Source organism: Plutella xylostella, chromosome 7, assembly GCF_932276165.1.
Source record: "Plutella xylostella chromosome 7, ilPluXylo3.1, whole genome shotgun sequence".
Lineage (NCBI taxonomy): Eukaryota > Metazoa > Arthropoda > Insecta > Lepidoptera > Plutellidae > Plutella > Plutella xylostella.
This window is the reverse complement of record NC_063987.1, coordinates 9,486,036-9,506,200: the sequence shown is the minus strand read 5'-3', so window position 1 is coordinate 9,506,200 and position 20,165 is coordinate 9,486,036. Positions and strand designations below refer to the sequence as shown.

General features: G+C 36.3%; 2 protein-coding genes across 2 annotated transcripts in view; both read right to left on the bottom strand.

Annotated features, from left to right (window-relative positions):
- LOC105387629 (inverted formin-2) overlaps positions 1–20,165 on the bottom strand; it is a 101,733-nt gene that overhangs the window by 39,252 nt on the left and 42,316 nt on the right. The window contains exon 4 of the mRNA XM_048622330.1: positions 2,539–2,569. The gene's annotated coding sequence lies outside the window, so the exon portion shown is untranslated. The remainder of the gene's footprint in view (positions 1–2,538; positions 2,570–20,165) is intronic.
- On the bottom strand, positions 9,182–10,117 carry LOC125488818. Its single transcript, XM_048622309.1, has one exon. It carries the CDS (start codon positions 10,115–10,117, stop codon positions 9,182–9,184), a length of 936 nt encoding a protein of 311 aa, XP_048478266.1.

The window sequence follows — 20,165 nt, the reverse complement described above, 5'->3', positions numbered from 1 at the left end:
AGTCATACTCACTCAGCAATTTTGAATGAATATCTGTTTTACATTTTGTTTCGTAAGCTCTTTAATACTAATGTTAACTGCACATTGGAAACAGACTTCCGAGATAAAAGTGCCTAACCTATTTCAAATATCCCTACTCTAAAAATATATCGATACCGTTATAAAAAGGGCCATTAGTCAATGCTATTTACCTGTACGAAATGGTTCTAATCATATAAAACAAAACACGCACTCACGCCTTGTACTAATGTACTCCCTTGCGGGGTAGGCAGAGCTGCATTGCTGCACCCACTTTTCGCCAGAGTGTTATGTTAGTCCCAATGTAATAGGGGGCGGGCCTATTGCCATTTTACGGGCACATCCAAGACCCGAGAACAAATATATGTGTTTAAACAAATATCTGCCCCAGCCGGGAATCGAACCCGGGACAATCGGCTCAGTAGTCAGGTCACTCACTAACCACTACGCCATTCGGTCGTCATCATATAAAACAACTGCACCAAAATGTATAACAATTCGAGAGGGCGTCTATAACTGTCCGACTATAACCACATTTACCCTACTACTTATTCTGGAGTGATGCGCCGGCGGGGTAACGGTCCCGGCACAATGAATCTTTGTTTCATTTCACACTTATGAGTTGACACGCGCACCCATTGAGCTAGGGTTGACAAATTACGAATAAATAATATCGTTAATAATACCTGCTGTTTTGTTGTGTATATTTTAATTCCAAGAGGAACACACAATAAATTTCTATAAAAAGTAAGATATTTACGTAAAATATTGGCGATATTAAATATTATAAAAAACATTCAAACAGACCCTCTAGTACGGGTTTTGCTATTTATGAAAACGAAAAAAGTTTACGTTTTCTCCAGTCATCTGCATACATTATCTGTCAAAAGTTTCTATTAGTTTCCATTAGAGGCGCCACTTAGTATGCGAGAAAACGTAAAGTTTTATAGTTTTCGACAAACTGTCAAACCTGTACTAGACGTACCAGACGTTCTCGCCCGTCAGATCGTTGACAACCAAAGTTTTGACACCACTTACAAATTAATACCAACTAGCCCTCATTAAATTCACCCGACCGACGCGAGAACGAGATAAGAAAATCCAGTGAAATCGGCCCCTTCCGTCTATATTGATTAAAAATCTCTAACTAGAGCTTACTAATTGGTTTAAATCATAGTTTACACGTTTAAATCAATAATTATGTACCAGTTTCTAACTAGTTCAGTGGTGACACTTGCATACATAGTTAGACGCGTACCCCACCCGTATTAAGGGTCGGGTAATGAATAGTGTGATGTGTGTAAGTATGGCTGAGTTGGTTTTCATGTGGTTTTAGCTCTTACATGGGTGGTTTGCCTGTGGTTAGTAAGTGTTAAGTTAATTAATACATGTCTTATACTTGTTAAGTATTAACATCACCTCACTTTACACATAATTGTATAGGTTAAACCTCTGGCCACCCACTGTGAAAGTAGAAGAAGGTAAAAGTAAACTTTTCTTACTATCTACTACACATTGAATAATACTCCTTAGGCTTACGAAACGATTTTTTCACAAAAAAGGATTTGAATTTTGAGACGATGTAGTATAGATACAAATAGTGACAACCCTAGATGGTCACCGGAAATGTCAACTTAACTGTGACAGTCAGACAAACGGATATAATATCAATGACCTTACCTCAGGACCAATGTGTAAATATTAATATAAATGTATGTTTGTATGCCCGAGCGTGTTGTGTTTGACCCAGATGTTGAGATAGTTTGAAAGGCCTAAGACCAATATTGATAAACAAAACGAACTTAAAACACCCTGTATATGCATATTATTATGCATATGATAGGTAGTCGAGTAAAAATTATAACACGACACATATAATTTACACTTTACATAAGTAAACAGTGTTATCACACAATCTAAAACAGAACATAATAAGTTTCTTCCATATCGGTGGTACACGTGAGGGTATCACCAGTAATGTAGGAAGCATATAACGGCCTATATACGGAGTGTAATATCGCTATATACGGCACATAACCATCTTGTTTACTACATTACACGGGCACTTTTATGTGTAAAATGCTAAATGTGTAGCAAATTGCCTTGTTGGGGAGAAAAAGGGTATTAAGTGTAAATTATACGTCTTGTGTTATAATTTTGATATAAATGGAGTAAATATAGGTGAATTGTGGAGTCATGTTACCTATTTAAATTCTCTAAGCTTTCTGTTTCGTTCAAATCAGTTTAGCTAAAGGTTTAGGACTAAATTATTATTGCTGAGACAGTAAATAGACGCAAAACTAAGGCTTTTAAAACCATGTTCCCTTCAATTTCATTTACGAGGGTTTCTATACAGTAAATTGAGTTTTCAGGAAGAAATCGTTCAGAATTTATCTGCATTACAATAAAATACAGGTTTAACCGAAACATTTAACAGAGCTAAACCTCTGGGTAATCGTATGATTAAGTTTTCCGGCAACGGGAAATACTTTTATAGAAATCTAAAGTGTATGTACTTACGTTTATCTTTCAGTTTCAGTCATTAGGAAATCTGTAACAATTCAAACAGTTGATTAGTGATCTTCTTATATTCTCGTGGATAGAGGCACAACACACAATATTATACATCGAAAAAGGTGCCTTAAAAGATTAAGTACCAAGTGAAAAATTGAATTTTAATAAGTTTTAATTAAACTTAGTACTTAATTAAAATGACAGACAAAGACTCTTTAATACTAATTCTAAATCTAACTCCACACTCTGACATAATACATAACATAACACACGCGACTACCTGAAGAATAACCCAAACGACTTAAGGCTGTCACTAAAGCTAGAAGAAAATCAGAATCTGTCAAATCTAGTGAGGGGGGGTTGAGGTATGCGGGGCGTTCTCCGGACAATGACATGAAATTTTAACATAGTACTCGAAAACATTAAAGTGAAGACATGCCACTTTGTTTTGTAAGTGATACGAAAATATTTATTTTTATTTGAAAGTATTTTTAATATTTAATCATTAATTATAAAAAGTCGTGCCCGTGCCGATATTTATACAGGTTGTTGCAAAAAGGGTATACTAAACTAAGCCGAAACCTACGTGTGCAGCATGTTATTGATGTTATGTCTAAAACCCTGGAAATGAAATCAGAATGTAAAAATTCGCGTTTTTTTTTTTCGCGAATTAAGTATAGCCTCACTTGGGGGCAGATTTTAATATAAGAGGGACTACAGGGTGTTGTATTAAAAAAAGTATAGTTAGCCGAAAGGGCGTTACTCTGAATAACTTTTATCCTACGTATTTTTTTATATTCTTAAAAAAAAAAACGCTTCTCCATATATTTTTTTTGGTCACGTGACCTTTTAGTTAGACGACCTGTTTTATTTTGGTGTTTTAAAAGCGGAACAGTAGTTTGCAGAACTCTGCATATACAGGGTGTCCCAAAAGGTTACGTAGCTGGCAAAGGTGGTGATATGGGGTGGTCTGGGTGAGGTATAATATGTACTTAAGTATGTGTATTTTGGATATGATAGAAATAATATTTTTGTTTCTTAAAACCAAAAAAAAATAAAACCTTGTTGCGCTCTCTTGCTCACTGTAAGTACCTACAAATATTGCTGTATAAAAAAAATTGCGGTTTTGTAATAACGATTATAAAAAAAGTTATTTTCAAGTCAAGGAGTCAGTACCTAATTACAATTTCAGTCAACACCAGGTGAACTGAAAAAAAATAGATAGTTCTAATTATTCTATAATCACTTTAGATCGCAAACATTGTAACTCCACTTTTCTCGGCGAAAAGTCAATTAGTGTCAGTTGGTGTCAATTAGGGCATGCAATACCGGAATAATTTTCAATACCGGTATTGAGTTTCGGTATTACTACTTCGGGATTCCGGTACTAATACCGGTATTAGACTTTCTTGTTGTTATTTATAAATGGCAAATATTGTGTTTAAAGGACTATAGGCCAAAATTAAACAAGAAAAGGCAATCAAATTCTATAATTATAGATATAGATTTCTACGACAATTGAGTATTAGAGTTAAAATGATAGATTTGAAAAAAAATATTTGGTGTCGGTTTACGCATGGGCAACAGTAGATTTCCAACGGCCAAAAACTACATTAAACTATTGGAAACAAGTGCGCTTTCATAGTATATAAGAACACAAGGCTAACTATACCTTAATCGCTTTATTTATAGCCTAAAAAGTCCGATTCCGGTATTACTTCAATACTGGTATTGAAAAATACTTATTTTTTTTCCGGGTTCCCGGTATTGTATGCCCTAGTGTCAATAGAAACGTTTTTTGAATTTACATGTTTTGTTTTACTCTTTATTCGAAAAAAAAACTGTATTCCGCATTTTACAATTTGTTTTCCTCTAAACCAGAAACCGTGATTTTTAAACAAGAAAATTTAGTAATTCCCTTTATTCTCATATACAACGTGCGATGTAGGCGAGCGTGAACGAAAACTATGCAATAAGCCTTTGTTTTTATTACTACTTTACTAAAATAAAATAACATACTCAACAATGTTAATATTTTTTTTTTGCAATATTGTAAAATTTAAATCTAATTATTAACATGAATTTCAACTTTTTTTTGCATCTATGCGTCGAATGACGGCATGACGGCTGCTGCAGCTACGTGCTGTCCAGACCTCCAACCAATCCCACCAGTACTGCAGGTTGCGTCGAATACGAGCCATTCTCTTCGACTTGACAAAACAGGTGCTCCTGGAAGGGCCATAAATCGCACGGCACCCGTACCGTATAGAGGCAACAGACTCCTTTGCAACAGCCTCCCAGATTCCTAAGTAGCCCATGCACTGCATGGCGAGCACAGCTCCAGCAATGGACAACATTTCAAAAAACTAAAGCTGCTATAAATCGGAAACCATTTCGAGATTTAGCTATAAAGGCCACGAAAAAAATATTTTTGAATTTTTTGGATGTATCATTTTGGAGAAATTCATAAAATAGTCAAAAAGTGTTGATGACGTCATGCATTAGGTGCGATGAATTTTGTTGCTCAAAGCCTATCGATGAAAAAAAAAAGTAACTGTCACTGTCATTTTTGATTGACGTTGACGTTTTATCGTGACGTTTTGTTGTTTATTTGGGTCATTTTCATAAATTCTGTTCCGACACTTTTTGACTTTTTTTTTTATTGATCGTATATAAAATGGTTAGTACGCATTAAGAGATAATCATAATAATCATAATCATAATTTATTTCATTTTCATTTACAGAGGTACAGTATATAATATAAAAATTTAAATATTAATTAGGCTATATTGAATGTGGTCTGTATATACATTCTATTCGTCTCTGTTCCCTACACTAGGTAATCCTGTATTGTAGGGTCACAGCGGTTTACAATGGTGTGACAAGTAACAGTTAACTTTAATTATAAACTGAATTAACTTAAATTATGTTAACATCGATAACTTCTATCATAACATAGCTCTTTTAGGTAAGAGGTAAGTATGTTAAATTTGAATATAAACTTATCATGCGTTTTTTGTGCAAATACACTCATTCATTCATTAATATAATTTAAATAAAAATATGCAATTCAATTTTAGTAATAGACACAAAATTATAAATAATATTAAAAGAGAATAATTTAAATACATGCATTGTTGAGTGGAGAGTAACTATATTATGAGTGTTTGCGTGCGTGTGTGCGTGTGTGTGTGTGTGTGTGTGTGTGTGTGTGTGTGTGTGTGTGTGTGAGTGTGTGTGTGTGTGTGTGTGTGAGTGTGAGTGTTGTGTGTGTGTGTGTGTGTGTGTGTGTGTGTGTGTATGAGTGTGTGTGTGTGTGTGTGTGTGTACCAATGCGTGTATGGCTCGTGCTAGTAACTTGTTTTAAGGAATTCCTCTGTCTCTAGGTAGTTCTTTTCTGAAAGGAAGTTGTGGATTTGTTTGGCACAATGGGTACGTGTTAGATTTAATAGATTTAATGTTTTACTCAGTTGGTTGTAAATGAAAGGTCCTAGGAAGGAGTGTTTTTTTTGGGCAAAAACAGTGTGAGTCGATGGCATAATAAAGATACGATCTGTTCTTCTTTGAGTATTCATTTTAACTTTCATTTCATCAAGGTTAATGGTACAGTGTTGTTTTATTATTAAATGTTTTATATATAGTTGGCGAACTGATAACACTGAGCAGTCATTGTATAGTTGAGTTGTGGCGTAACGTCTGGGTTTAAAAAACATCACTTTTAGAAGGAGGCGCTGAGCGCGCTCCAGCGGGAGCATATGCGTCTGAGCTGCGGCACCCCATGCTGTGATGCAGTAGCCAAGTATGGACTGGGCGAGAGCGTAGTAGACCATCATTAATACATCACGATCTGCCACATGCCTGAGCTTTTTAAAGATGCGGATCAATTTGCGAGTTCTGCCACAGAGGATTCGGATATGCTCAGACCAGTTAAGTTTTTCATCGATGATTACACCAAGATATTTTATTGAAGATTTCCGCTCTAATACAGGGCAACTACAGCTCAGTGTGTTACTGCACCCGTGCAACACCAGGTCTAGGTTACTTGATGGGAGCGAACGTGCAGTGATTGCAAAGGTGATGTATTTTGTCTTAGTTGTGTTTGCAGTCAGTAAGTTATCTTGGAGCCAAGCAGAAACTTTTCGCAAACCTTCGTTAGAGTGTTGCTGAACATCTGCCCAAGATGGCCCATGAAACAAGAGAACTGTGTCGTCAGCAAAGGTAATTACTTGGCCATTTGTGATGGTCATCTTACACAGTTCATTAATGTACACGAGGAACAGTGTGGGGCCCAGTATACTTCCCTGTGGCACTCCAAAATTAACAACAGCATAGTCACCCTCGTCATTACCAATCTTCACTTTCTGTTTTCTGTTTGAGAGGTAACTCTGAAACCACAGCAAGGGCAGACCACGGATTCCAATACTTTCCAGTTTTGCCAACAGTATGGGGATGGACACGGTATCAAACGCTTTGGCAAAGTCCAAGAAAACGCCTAAACACCTCTCCCCCCTGTCGAGTTTACTGGTAACAAAACTGGTGAGTTGAGTAACTGCATCTTCAGTTGACCGTTTCATCCTGAACCCAAATTGGTTGTTGGATAAGATATTTCTGGACTCCAGGAAGTTTTTCAGCCTTTTATTTACCAGTTTCTCCAATATTTTAGAAAGTGCCGGTAAAAGAGATATAGGCCTGTAGTTTGATACGTCATCTCCATCCCCGCCCTTGTGAATAGGACGGATAGCAGATACCTTTAAAGCATCAGGCACTACTCCAGTATCAATGCTGAGGGTACATATTTTAGTTATAGGCATCAGCAATGAGTCATGAGCAAGTTTAATCAGCCTATTTGATATCCTGTCCACTCCAGGAGCCGAGTCACTCTTAAGGGATTTTATCATTGAGCTAATTTCGAATTCATCAGGTGGTAGGAGCAAGAACGAGTCCAAGGCACATCCATCCGATTTAATTTTGTGGGCCAACTCAGTTTCTGTGCATTTTGTATTGGACAAGATGTTGTGTGCTAATGTAGATCCAATAGTCGAAAAGTATTCATTCGTTTTGTTTAGTGAATCGTTCACATCCATTCCCTTTTTTAATAATCCATCAGAGTTATTAGACTTATTATTGGTGTTGCATATTCTCTTAACTTGTTTCCAAACTCCTTTACTATCACCTCCTTGTTTCTTTAACTCGGCCTGGTCGTATAAGTTTTTAGATTTTCTTATGGCTGCTTTGCATATATTTCTATAATCTAGATAGGTTTTTCTGAGAGTGGCATCTTTGGGATTATTTCTTACTTTATTGTGCAGTTTATCTCGCTTAGCTATAGATTTCATTAGCCCAACTGTTACCCATGGGCATATATTTTGCCTTGATCGTGGTATAGGAGTTATTGTAGTATTGTGTGATATTAAATTGGATACGATGGTTATAAATTTATCAGTTATTTCATTTACGTTCTCAGAGTTGAGTACCTCGTCCCATTGTATTGTTTCCAACTCCTGACAGATGGCGTTATAATTAATTTTTGTTTTAGTTTTATTTTTATGGGCAATACATATAGTGCGGGATTCAGTGCAGAGGATGACAGGTGAATGGTCTGTAATCGAGGGTGGCAGAACTACTACTGTAGACTCATTCATGGACTTGATCATGCAGTGGTCAAGACAAGTATTGCTAGGATCCCGAGTTGGAAATTGGTGACCTGGGAGCAAACCATGCGTGGCCAGCATATTGAGATAGTAAGAGGCATCAATTTCATTATTGTTATTATGTTTTATGTCAAGGTTTACGTCTCCAAGAATGAATACGTTAGGAAACATTTTGTATTTATCAAGGATAAGGTCCAGTTCGTCACAGAATTCGGATAGTTTCCTATTAAATGGTGGTCTATATATAGCTATGAATGCATATTCCTTACCAAGTGTGATAGCCAGGCAATTAGTGTTTGGAATTTTCTCTTCAATGACTTTGTAATTTTGTAGGGAATGTTTAATAAAAATAACTATGCCATCATTTTGGTTAATGTAATTGCTAGAAGTAAAGATATCATATCCCGGAATTTGAGGAATATTATTTTGTTGTTGTGAAAGCCAGCATTCGGTAAGAATAATGATATCGAAGTCTGAGTTTATTTGATTCAAAAGTAACACAAAGTTGTCAAAATTTTTATTACAATAAATACTACGAATGTTTAAAGATAATGCTGTAACTGTCCTATTATTAAGCTTTATGTATGTCTTGCACTGCTCGGGTTCGGATAAGTAGAAGGATCGAGACACATTGACTTCGTCAATGCTCGGTCCTATATCCCTGAGATTGTTCATGATTTTTAATATGATTTATAAAGAACCTGGAACGAACTTGTTTCCAGGAGCATGTTATCTTGTAAGATTTGAACCCGGCAAGTGCTCTGTGTTGGAGTTGAACATACATAGAATTTTTTTTGGATTGGAATTGGATATTAAGAATACGGTGTGTAAAAGGTAGTATGTGTGGGTGATTTAAAGTGTGTGAATGATTTGTGTGAGCAGTACTGGATGATGGAGATGTTGAGTGTGTGTAACAATAGTAGTGCATGCTTACAAAATAGGTTATTAAAGACAAAATTACATAAAACAAACAAGTAATCAATTCATTTTTGCATAGTCATTTGGAATTGGGTGCTAAATTATTGATATCTTCCAATTGTTTCTCATTAGCGATTAATATGTATGGTGCATTGTCATCTTTTCTGAGAAACACTCTTCCGCTCGATGTCCAGCAGTATTTGTAGTCTTTGGATTTTGCATATTCACGTGAGAGATAAAATAATCTTTTTGCTTTGGCTGTCAAATGCTCTCCAACATATACCGCCTTAGAGGGCCCTTCAAGGCCAAGATGAGTTGAATTAAATTTGTCGTTTTTATTACTTGAGTTAAAAGCCTTTATTCCTTTTATTAAGTTTTTCTTGTCTATGGCAGAATTAAGATTGACGACGATTGGTTTGTTCGCCTCTGGTTTACCAGGAAGGCGCCGAATGTCTTTGATGTCTTTATTGCTTATTTCAACGTTGGCAGTTTTGGCTGTGTCTATTGCTATTTTCAACAGGTCATCAAGGTTTTCTTTAGGTTTCGTAGGTACATTCCGAATTTCTAATAGCGTAAGAGAGGCTTGTCTGTCTAGTTCTTCAATTTTACTCTCAATAAGACTTATTTGCTTGTCGTTTGCAGAACAATTCTCTTCAAGTGTGCTTACTTTAATTGATACATCATCTAGTTTAGTAGATAAATTATCCACGCACTTTTCAATTGAATCAGTAGATTTTTTAAGCAATATGTTTTGTGATTTGATCTCACTTATAATTGCGTGCATGTCCTCTATGACTTCCTTGTGTTTAGCGGAGTTGGTATTTAATGATTCTTGTAGTGATTGAATTTTATTGTTTTGTACTTCAAATAGATTTCTCATTTCCGACATGAACGCATTCATTCCCATTTCCATATTTAGGCTATCTTCATGTTTTCTCTTCATCCTATTCCTATAAGCAATGTTATGTTGGTCAAACGGGGTTGATGCAGTATCAAGCGTGTCGCTGTTAGCCATTTTTGATTCGTCTGATTTTTCGTTTAACTCCATATCACCTTGAGGTTGAGGCGTCGTTGGTGGTGAACGCTGCAGAGGCATTAGAAAAATCACAAAAGAAAGAAACGTCGAGCCTGGGATCGAACTCGAGTTAACGTCTTGAGCGGACGGTGCGTTCGCGGCTAGACCACTGCGACAGTTGACAAAGAAGTCGAATTTCTCAAATATATGATATCAAGACGTGACCAAGTTCGAAATCAGTTACTATTCTTGCGTATTACGTTTTGTACACTGACCCTCACTCTTTAAAAATAACTTTGCTCATTTTCTTCACTTTTAGCACTATTTCACGTAAGTTTTAGTTCACTTTTAATACATATTGATAGAAACTTAGGTTTGCACTTGTTTTTACGCGTTAAATATGCGTACTTCTTATGTTTTGATTTTTTAAAACGGAGCGTTAGGAAGTTACTTGTACACTCGGCGCGGGTAGCGGGGGGAATGACCCGCTATATAATATGTCCCAGAGCATGCCACCGCCTACATAGCAAAAAAAATTGGGGTAAGTACATTATATTTATTTTAAAATAGTAATATATTATGCATTCATGTGTTTCAATTATGCTTGACTGGAATGCTTAGTAAAATTATTTTTTCATGATAAGTATTTTGTATCATCAGAATTATCAATGTCACACTTTTTTTGTCATTTGAAAATGACCCATTTGCTGGTTGGCACGTAAACAAAGTTTATGTCACCTGTCAGTTGTCAGTGTCATTTATGTTTTTTTTTTTTCGAGACTAAGGCAAAGGACTTATATCAAAATTGAGCCTAATATGTGACGTCACTTCCGGTTTTAAAATAATAAACTTTAAAGTTAAAAATAACATGGAAAAAGAAATGTACATGAAAAATAAAAAAATACGGGTCCTCTAATTTAATTTTAATTAATAAATTTTCCGAATAGCTAATAAAAATGTAGGGTAAAAAAAATGAAATGTTGTCCAATCCTTGGGATGTCAGCCCTCTAGGAACGCGGTTACTATTTTTAAGCTAAGAGCTAGTTCTCATCCTGCTCCGACAGTGAACGAACGATCACGCATTTCGGATGCCAAACTGACTGTCCGAAAGGTCGAGACCGTACCACCACGTACTACAGAGGTAGTGGGTGCAGCAATGCACCTCTGCCTACCCCGCAAGGGAGTTCATTAGTACAAGGCGTGAGAGTGTATGTATGTGTGTAGATATGTAGATAAAGTCGCACTTAACCGCTTTTTTTGCAAAGCTTGTTAAATACCTTCATAGATTTAAAAAAATATGTACATTTTAGTTCTTCAATTTTTAAAAGTACTTATACTTTTGAACACCCTTTAGTGTACAGACTACCACATCTTAAAATATATATTATAAAAAATTACGGTTTTTGGTTTCAAATAATACAAATTGAGAACTTAATTTTCAACACCCTGTATATTGTGTAGCTTACCTAGCATACACAACCGTTAAAATAAAATAAAGTTAAATTATTACCCCTCAGAATATAAACAGGCTCGCGCTTTGGCATACTGTATTGACCGTATAGTTCTTATTCGGAGAATCTAATAAGTGTCATTATGTGTAATGTTTACCTTTATCTATGCATCTGTAACTCTATAGTAAAAAATGTAAACAAATCGAAAAGGCGAAATGTTTTCTAAGAATTTTCGGCTTTTCTCCATCTAAAATGTTTAGAAAATTAACTTTTCATAGCAAATGCATATGTATTATAATATTTGCAGTCATCATTTGTTGATTTAATCAGTTTTTGTGAAATATTTGATTAAAAATAAAATGGCGTGGGTATCGCTCCTAACAGGCCGCCACCAGGGCGACGACTGAAGAAATCTGAAATCTGTCACGGCGTCATCATTTTTAAACCGGAATTTATTAGTTTTTTGCAAAAAAAGTTGACTTCTGGTCCATTAAATCCAACTCTTTAAGGTAACTTTGTTAAGAATTTAATTACCTACACATACATATAAGATTCCATGAAAATGGGCCCTCTGATTTCGAGGGTTTTTTCATAATAAGTCGAAAAATGGCAAAAGACATGGTCTGTTTGCAATTTTTTTTAACATACTTATTATAATCCTGCACCAATTTCTAAGCAAATATCATGTTGAGTATACCCTCTGGTACAATATATATTTTTCTCAAAGTGATAGAAGCTACCGTTTTTCCAATCCAATCAAGTATATCAAACCGACTTTAGCATTTTAGGTTTCGTAATCCCCTTAAGACTTTATTTCTAATCAAATACGGTGCATTACCGAATGGCTCGCGCGCTGGCGGCGACATCAAAGAGATACTTTATATGGCGGGACAGGAGTGCGGAGATTGCTCGTATCCTTAATGTCATGGTGACGCTGCAGATACAGATATGATATAGAAAATATATCGCAGCACTAATCACTACTAACATTGAGAAACGATAAGCAGGTACACATACATAAATAATAATAATAAATACCTATGTGGGGACATCTCACACACGACCATCCGACCACAAGCTAGGCAGAACCTGTGTTATGGGTGTCGGACAGCTGATATATCTACACAAATACATAGATAGATAAATATTGAATATATAAACGACAACCAGACACAAGGCAAACACAAATTTAATGCTCATCACACAAATGTTTGCCCTGAGCGGGATTCAAACCCGCGGCCCCCAGCTTCGGAAGCAGCTTCACTACCGCCTTAGCTACGGTACTGACATGACAGCATGGTACGCCCTTAAGACCACCGCCGGCGGACCAACACCAACAGACAGGTCTGGTGGTATAATATAGTAGAGACCAAAAGTAGCCAGAGTGGCAGATTTAGTGGCATATAATTCTTTACTTCAATCTCACTGCTGCGACTTTAAAATTTAAGGATAGGAAAGGCTGCATAAACAGGGTGTTGCAAAAAGGGTATACTAAGCCGAAACCTACAAGTGCAGCATGATATGCCATGCTGCACATGTAGGTTTCGGCTTAGTATGCCCTTTTTGCAATAACCAGTAGAAAGTTTTAGCTCGCGCCCAGTACTTAGTTAGATTTATGAGAGACTTGTGTCACATTATAGTTCAATTTCATCACCATCAGAGATAGCCTCAGTATCTCATCCAGCCACTACCGATACTTGTCTAAAGTCGTCAGCTAGGCAGAGGGCCGGGGGACGCTAAGAGTCTCCACTCCAGAGGTCCAGAACTTTACCCTACCAGTGGTATACCTGTATAACCTGCAAATTGCCTCTTCAACTTTCAGATTATAAATAAGAGTAAAGTCAATTTTAAGTGAATATTCCGAGGTAACACACTATCGCATAGCATCGCTACCGCCCAAGTTGGAACAATAACTTAACAGCTCTAAGGTAATTTTCAATTACAAAATGAATCAGGAAATAAAAACATTGGCAACATTTCTCCGTCCGCGATCGATATGGCAACACTTTCTAGCTGTTAGAGTCTATTTCTAGCATGCCTAAGTGGTGTTGCCATACTTAGTTCTGAGTAGCTGATTCAGGCATTGTTTGCTGTTTTATATGAATAAGTTGCTGTGAGTATGAGCAGACCAAAGGTGTCTGTCGTTGATAAGTAAGTTGGTATGTTTGAAAATATATTTTAGTTTGTGTGCCTATACATATATTACCAGAAACGATCCATGCTGTCGGATGGGCATGTATAGCAATCGGTCCTGCGCCTAGCTCTCTCCAGTCGTGTCGGTCAATCCGTCCCATTGGGCTATGAGAGTGATGGAACAGAGAGTGCTCCTGTGTACTGCGCACACACTTGGGCACTATAATCTACTCCTGCGTAGATGGCTGATCTCAATTGAGATTGGCCGCCGTGGTCGAAATTCGGCTAGGAGGACATTATTATTACTGTTCAATGTACAAAGTGTACAGTGCCTGTATCAAATGTCGGGATAAAAAGTTTATCTCATTTCTTACAGGATATTTTTTTATTCTTTATTACAGAATGTTACAGATGTAACTTTTATCGGGACATCTTGAAACTGTTTCAACTGCCTTGAACTCATTTTGACAACAATAATCGAATTTAAAGTTAATAATTTTTTGTCGATTACCTACTTAGGTTATAATATATCGACACTCGAGAGTAATCGCTTCATTTCTGTACCAAATTAAATGTAGATATGCAAAATGGTTGCCCTTCTTGGGAGGTTGTACACAAATAACTAAGTACTCTGTGCTTCAAGGATTTATTATCACTTCCGATATTGCTGAAAGATTGACACTGAAATTATCGTTTACGTAAATGGAGTTAAATTTTTACTATAGATTGCAAATTTAGAAATTTGATTTATAATTAAGTAGTCTTTTATTTTTTTAAACTAGATTTTTAGGTGAGTTTCTATAGAAGATGACTTCGTATTTCTATAATAAAAACTCGTATGGATTTAAACACTCATATTATTATTTTGTTGTACCACGGAGTACCTACCACCACAAATATCACCACCTGTAGGTTGGCTGGTAGAAAATGCTTTTAGCATTAAGTCCACCTTTTGTACACTTATATTTCATATTTGTGCAATAAAGTATCAAATAAATAAATAAATAAATATCTAGCCAGGAATCGAACCTGGGCCATTGTTATCATTTTGTTCAGTCTAACCGCTGAGATATACGATATACCGTGTATTTGTCATACTAAGTGCCAATTTCTCCATAGTCGGTTATCCAACCGACCGGAATTGGTTTATAAACTATACGTCACTAGTACCTGGTTATGCTCTAACCGACTATGGAGAAATTGGCACTAATACTACCAAAGGTTTTCCGGTAAAGCCGGAAAATGTCTGAAAGTAGCGAATGTTTTCATGAATGTCTGATAATGGTAATTGGCGGCGACCGTGAATGTTCGTTTGTCCTCGCTGTATCGGTTTTCACGGTTCTTAGGGCATGCAATACCGCAATACCGGTATCCGTAATACCGGTATTCCGGACTAAATTCCCGCTTTTTTCAATACCGGTATTGAAAGTTAATACCGGTATTGAAGTAATACCGGAATCGGACTTTTTTAGGCTATAAATAAAGCGATTAAGATTTAGTTAGCCTTGTGTTCCTATATACTGTGAAAGCGCACTTGTTCCCAACTGTTTAATGCAGTTTTCGGCTGCTAGAAATCTACTGTTGACCATGCGTGCACCGACACCGGATGTAAAAAAATAATTTATTCTAAAATTTAAACTCTAAAACTTAATTCTCGTAAAAATCTACAACAAAATACAGAATATGATTGCATTTTATTGTTTTATTTTGACGTATACGACCTTTAAACACAGTATATGCCATTTATGACAAGGAAGTCTAATACCGGTTTTAATACCGGGATCCCGGTATTGAGTTGTAATACCGGAACTCAATACCGGTATTGAAAATTGTTCCGGTATTGCATGCCCTCGTTCTAATGCATTAATACGGTTATTTTGCCAAATTTAGTGCTTATGTTTGGTAAATAGTGTCATATGCATATTAGTTTTAGCTACTATTTGTTATCAAACAGTTATTTTCTTAGAAAGTTAACATTTTCTCAGTAACTATTAAATCTAAACCTTATCAAGTCTATTTCAAACAATGTCAATCGAATTCGTTTATTTAAAGATGTGCGCCACAAACAAAATACTCGGCTGCTTCTAGTGTAATTTACATACTTATAAAGTACCTATATAGCAGCTGTTATGTTTTCTCGATTACAGATTGATTTCCATATTAAAAGTTCCTCAGAATGTCAACTAAATGGAACCACACTCATAAAACTCCACCACCACTATGCAGGTATACAGGATGTCCCGCAAATAATGGACCAACGGAAAGGGGATTCACGGATTCAATCTGAACAACTTTAGTTAAATGACTTTTTTTTTCGACAAGACTGCTTTACGGTCTGCTCTAAGAAATAATTAAGTATTGACACCGTATAACCATAACCTTCGTCGCCCATTAAAAAAACCTACAACGCCATACACCATGCCATCTGCATATCGAGAACAGAACAGTAATTTGTCATAATTAAACTGAGGAGCCTCCAAGTACTCGTATTGTGTGTACTGGCGGCGTCGTAATATGGACATGTCTCTTTTGGTGCGGTTTTAATTTGACCAAGAACTTGGGCCTCTAACATTAAAATAATAGTATCTGACTGTAAAGATTTATTTTAACGAACTGAACTTTGAAAATTTACAGAATAGATATAGGTAGGTTGAAGGCTGACTAAGTAATCTCTCATCGCAAATTGTTGAATCGATGGAGTTGAAATTTCACTACCTTCATTTAAAACGATGTAAAATTTCAATTTTAAAATTATAATGATCTAAACTAAAACATCATTTAGTATCTTTAAAAAATTTACGGATATTTAATAACAAGTACATTTTTACGGTTTCGAGTAAAATCAATAATAATTTTAAGGTCCAATACATACAATCGGTGGTTTGTTACAATCTTCAACAGGGTTCAATCATCGGCCGGATGGGTCCACAGGCCGGACAAGTAGGTCAAAAACACAAGTGTCCTGCGCGTGCGATTTTCACGGCCATCTTTGAAGAATTACATATTTATACATACTCACTGTGACATACTTAGTTCAAGTTATGTATACCTACTGATTGCATAATGTAGATATTTACATACTCAAGAATCATAAGGTATGTAGTTATCTTAATTCGTTTAGGAAGTAGGTATGCAATTTACCCACGGGTTCCCAAGGAATATGCGGGATGAAATAAACGCAAAAGTAAACTAAAAACAATGCTTCTTTCGCATTCAGTTTATTTTGGTTTAGATCCTCATCTTTCATCATCCTGCCTTCCTCTTGCAGATTGTAAAAGAACTGAGCTTTTATGATCCATACGGTTCTACCTTTTTTGGCATAAGATTTATTTGCCTAATCTCGTATTGCATAGTAACGTTTGGTCAAAGTCTCGTTACGCCGAAAATCGTATGGCATAGATCTCTTAGTAAAAAGTTATTTCGCATAACATTGTTTAGCCTAATAATGGTATTGCCAAATCTTGAATAGCCTAATAATGCTATGGCATAGGTTTATACAAAGTAATAATATTCGTTTGGCTTTAACTTTGACGGAGCGTCTCCCTACATAGCGCAAACTGGTGCCTTGTATTGTTTCCGCTGTTTGGAAAACGTTCCGCTCCGCTTCGCTGCGCTCCGCTTTGGTTTTGATGAACATGTGCACCTAACACGCTCCTCCTCGCTTTGCTCGTTGTCGCACCTATTTTTAGGTTTCGATCTCATGGGGTTTGTAATAATTATATTGGTCTTTAACTTTCGATTTTTTGATCATACAATATCGTGATTTTCGGGATGTAGGAGAAAAATACCACAATTTGTACATTTACTACATACTTAATATATTATTTATTAAGATAACATTAGGAGAAACAAGATTACACATAGGTATATAGACGAACATAAATTTGAGCAAACGAAACTTAGGTGTTTAAAGATTGTGCCTAAAGAGTTTTAGACGAAACGAGCCTTATGCTACATAAGTCTTGGCAAAGTGATGGTTCGGCCAAAAAAGTTTATACCATACGAGTTATGCGAAATGAGTTTTGGTCAATAAAGATTATGTGAGATGAGCGGAACCCTGATCCATACACCCAACAGCAGGCAATTTTTGGTCAATGATTATCTACATATTTTTTAAGATGACATAATGAATGAACCGCAGTCTCGTCTATCTTGCTCTCAGTACAAATATTTGATCTGAGTGTAGTTTTGGGAGCCGGCGCTTGTGGATAAAACTTAGATAACACAAGGTCGTTGACCCGTTGAAGCGTAGCGAATCATTCTTTATTCATTAGAGGAACTTGTTATAAAATGATAAGCTTCATGGTAAGGATCAAGCAATTAATTGCAGTCATTGAAGCAAGGGCGTACCCAGGATATCAGCTAGGGGGGGGCAGCTCATACCTATTTCGAGATGATGGTCGGTCAGGTATATTGAAACAAAAAATCATGAAACGAATGTTGTACAATATTTAATTAAGTATAACGTAAACGCAGGTATTACCGCCATTCTTAAGCCATTTTTTGACTATGAAGATCGAAAACAACCAAAACCCTTGTTTTATTAAATATTATAATGTATTTTTGTATACGATATACAGTGTGTTGTTTTTCGGACCCGACAAACTTTAAGCATGAATTCTACGAGTAATTTCATCGAGAAAACACCCCCATATGTGGTAAAATCTCAATTTTCTAGAAATGGCGGCCATTTTAAAGTTTTAGGTACTTAGTTTTTCTTCTTCGTCATAAAAATCATATCTCGAGATTTAAACGCCTTACGGACATACATGAAAAAAAAATGATTTTATCCGCAAATAGTCATTTCTATCCAATAAAAATATCCTCAACTGCTAAAAAGGCACATAAAATAAGTTAATATCACCTAATCTAAATTTTTTACGAAAAATAAAAATAAGTTATTTTAGTATTAAGTCAAGAAAATTATCAATAATTTTATATAAAAACTATTTCGTAAGAAACCAATGTTCTTACGGGTCCGATCTTGCAACTCTGTCAAAAAACCTGGTAGGTAAACCCCGCTGAGCGGGAAACTACTGAAATATTTCTTCTACGCATACCAATTACTGTCTTATTAGATGCATATCACACAAACACAGGTAATTTGAATACGTTCTATGACTAAAACCAACTGGTTAGCTCAGTTAATTGATCTTTCTTTAAGGTGGCGGTGACATGTTCAATTTTTTTGGGTGGCGGTGATCGCTGCGTTTACCTTAGATAAAAATAATATTAAGTAACTCAAAATATCTGACCGAAAAGAAAATATATTTTGTTTTTCCAACACTTCATTTTGCGCAGCGTTTTTAATTCGCACTTGGCTGGAAAATTTTAGTTTTTTTATCTTCTAGGGGGGGGCAGCTGCCCCCCCCTGCCCCTACCTGGGTACGCCCATGCATTGAAGACATCTAAACTAGGTACATCCTTAGGTGCAGAGAAGCATGTTCAAGCATCTACCAATTTTATATTACTTATTTTAATGTCATCAGTATGTGGGCCAGTGATGAACCAATCAGGTGAGACGTATGTTTTACTAATCAACTTCCCAATTTCAAACCAACTGTAAGCTGAGAGAAGCGAAGTGAGTCCACCGCCCTATTTGATTTGCATGCATCTAAATTGTAGGACTATGGTAGCATCAACCAAATCAGCAATACAAAACCATAACAATGACCAATGAAATCTGAGACTATATTTCTGAATGCAATACTACTTCCTCTCACATCGATGGGAGGCACTAAAGATATTATCATGAGCCACGTGTGATATTCGGGCACGTCGGAAGGCGGTCAAATGGCCTCTATGGGAGGGCCAAATCTACATAAATGCTGGATTTAACTGTTGAGGCCAGTTTCAGAGAAACACATTTAATATGTTTTAGGAAGAGCGGACGGTGGAGTGGTTAGTCACGCTTGTTGTCGCGCTGACATTGCCAGGTTTGTTCAAGCCGGGACAGATAGGTTTCTAAAGAAAGTTATTTTTGGTGGCGGACCTATTACCTACTGTACCCTCAGACGATGTTCCATTTAATTTCCATGTTCCGTTAGCATTAGGTACAGGTTCAAAGGTTCTGATACATTACCAGTTACCGGCCAGTTAAAAACTCGCATATGTAGATAGAGCTACTAAAATAACTCTACATTATGTTTAAACACTACGGTTATACGATTGTGACAAACTTTAGCTTTCTTTATACATCAAACTTTTATAAAAGCAATTACCAATTTGTCACTAATCGATAGATATTATTATAATTAGGTATACATACCTAGAGTTATGAGACCATGGAAGTAGGTAGTTATTAACCGTCCACAATTTGTGGTAAAATTCAACTTGACACTGAAGTCATCCCAAAAGCAGAAGTGTCAAACCGTAGTAATTTATGCCAGGCAGCGTCCAGTAGGGCTCCGCACTGGGTCAGTGTGGCTGGAGAGATTTCTATGCGTGGGCGAAGTGTCTCATGG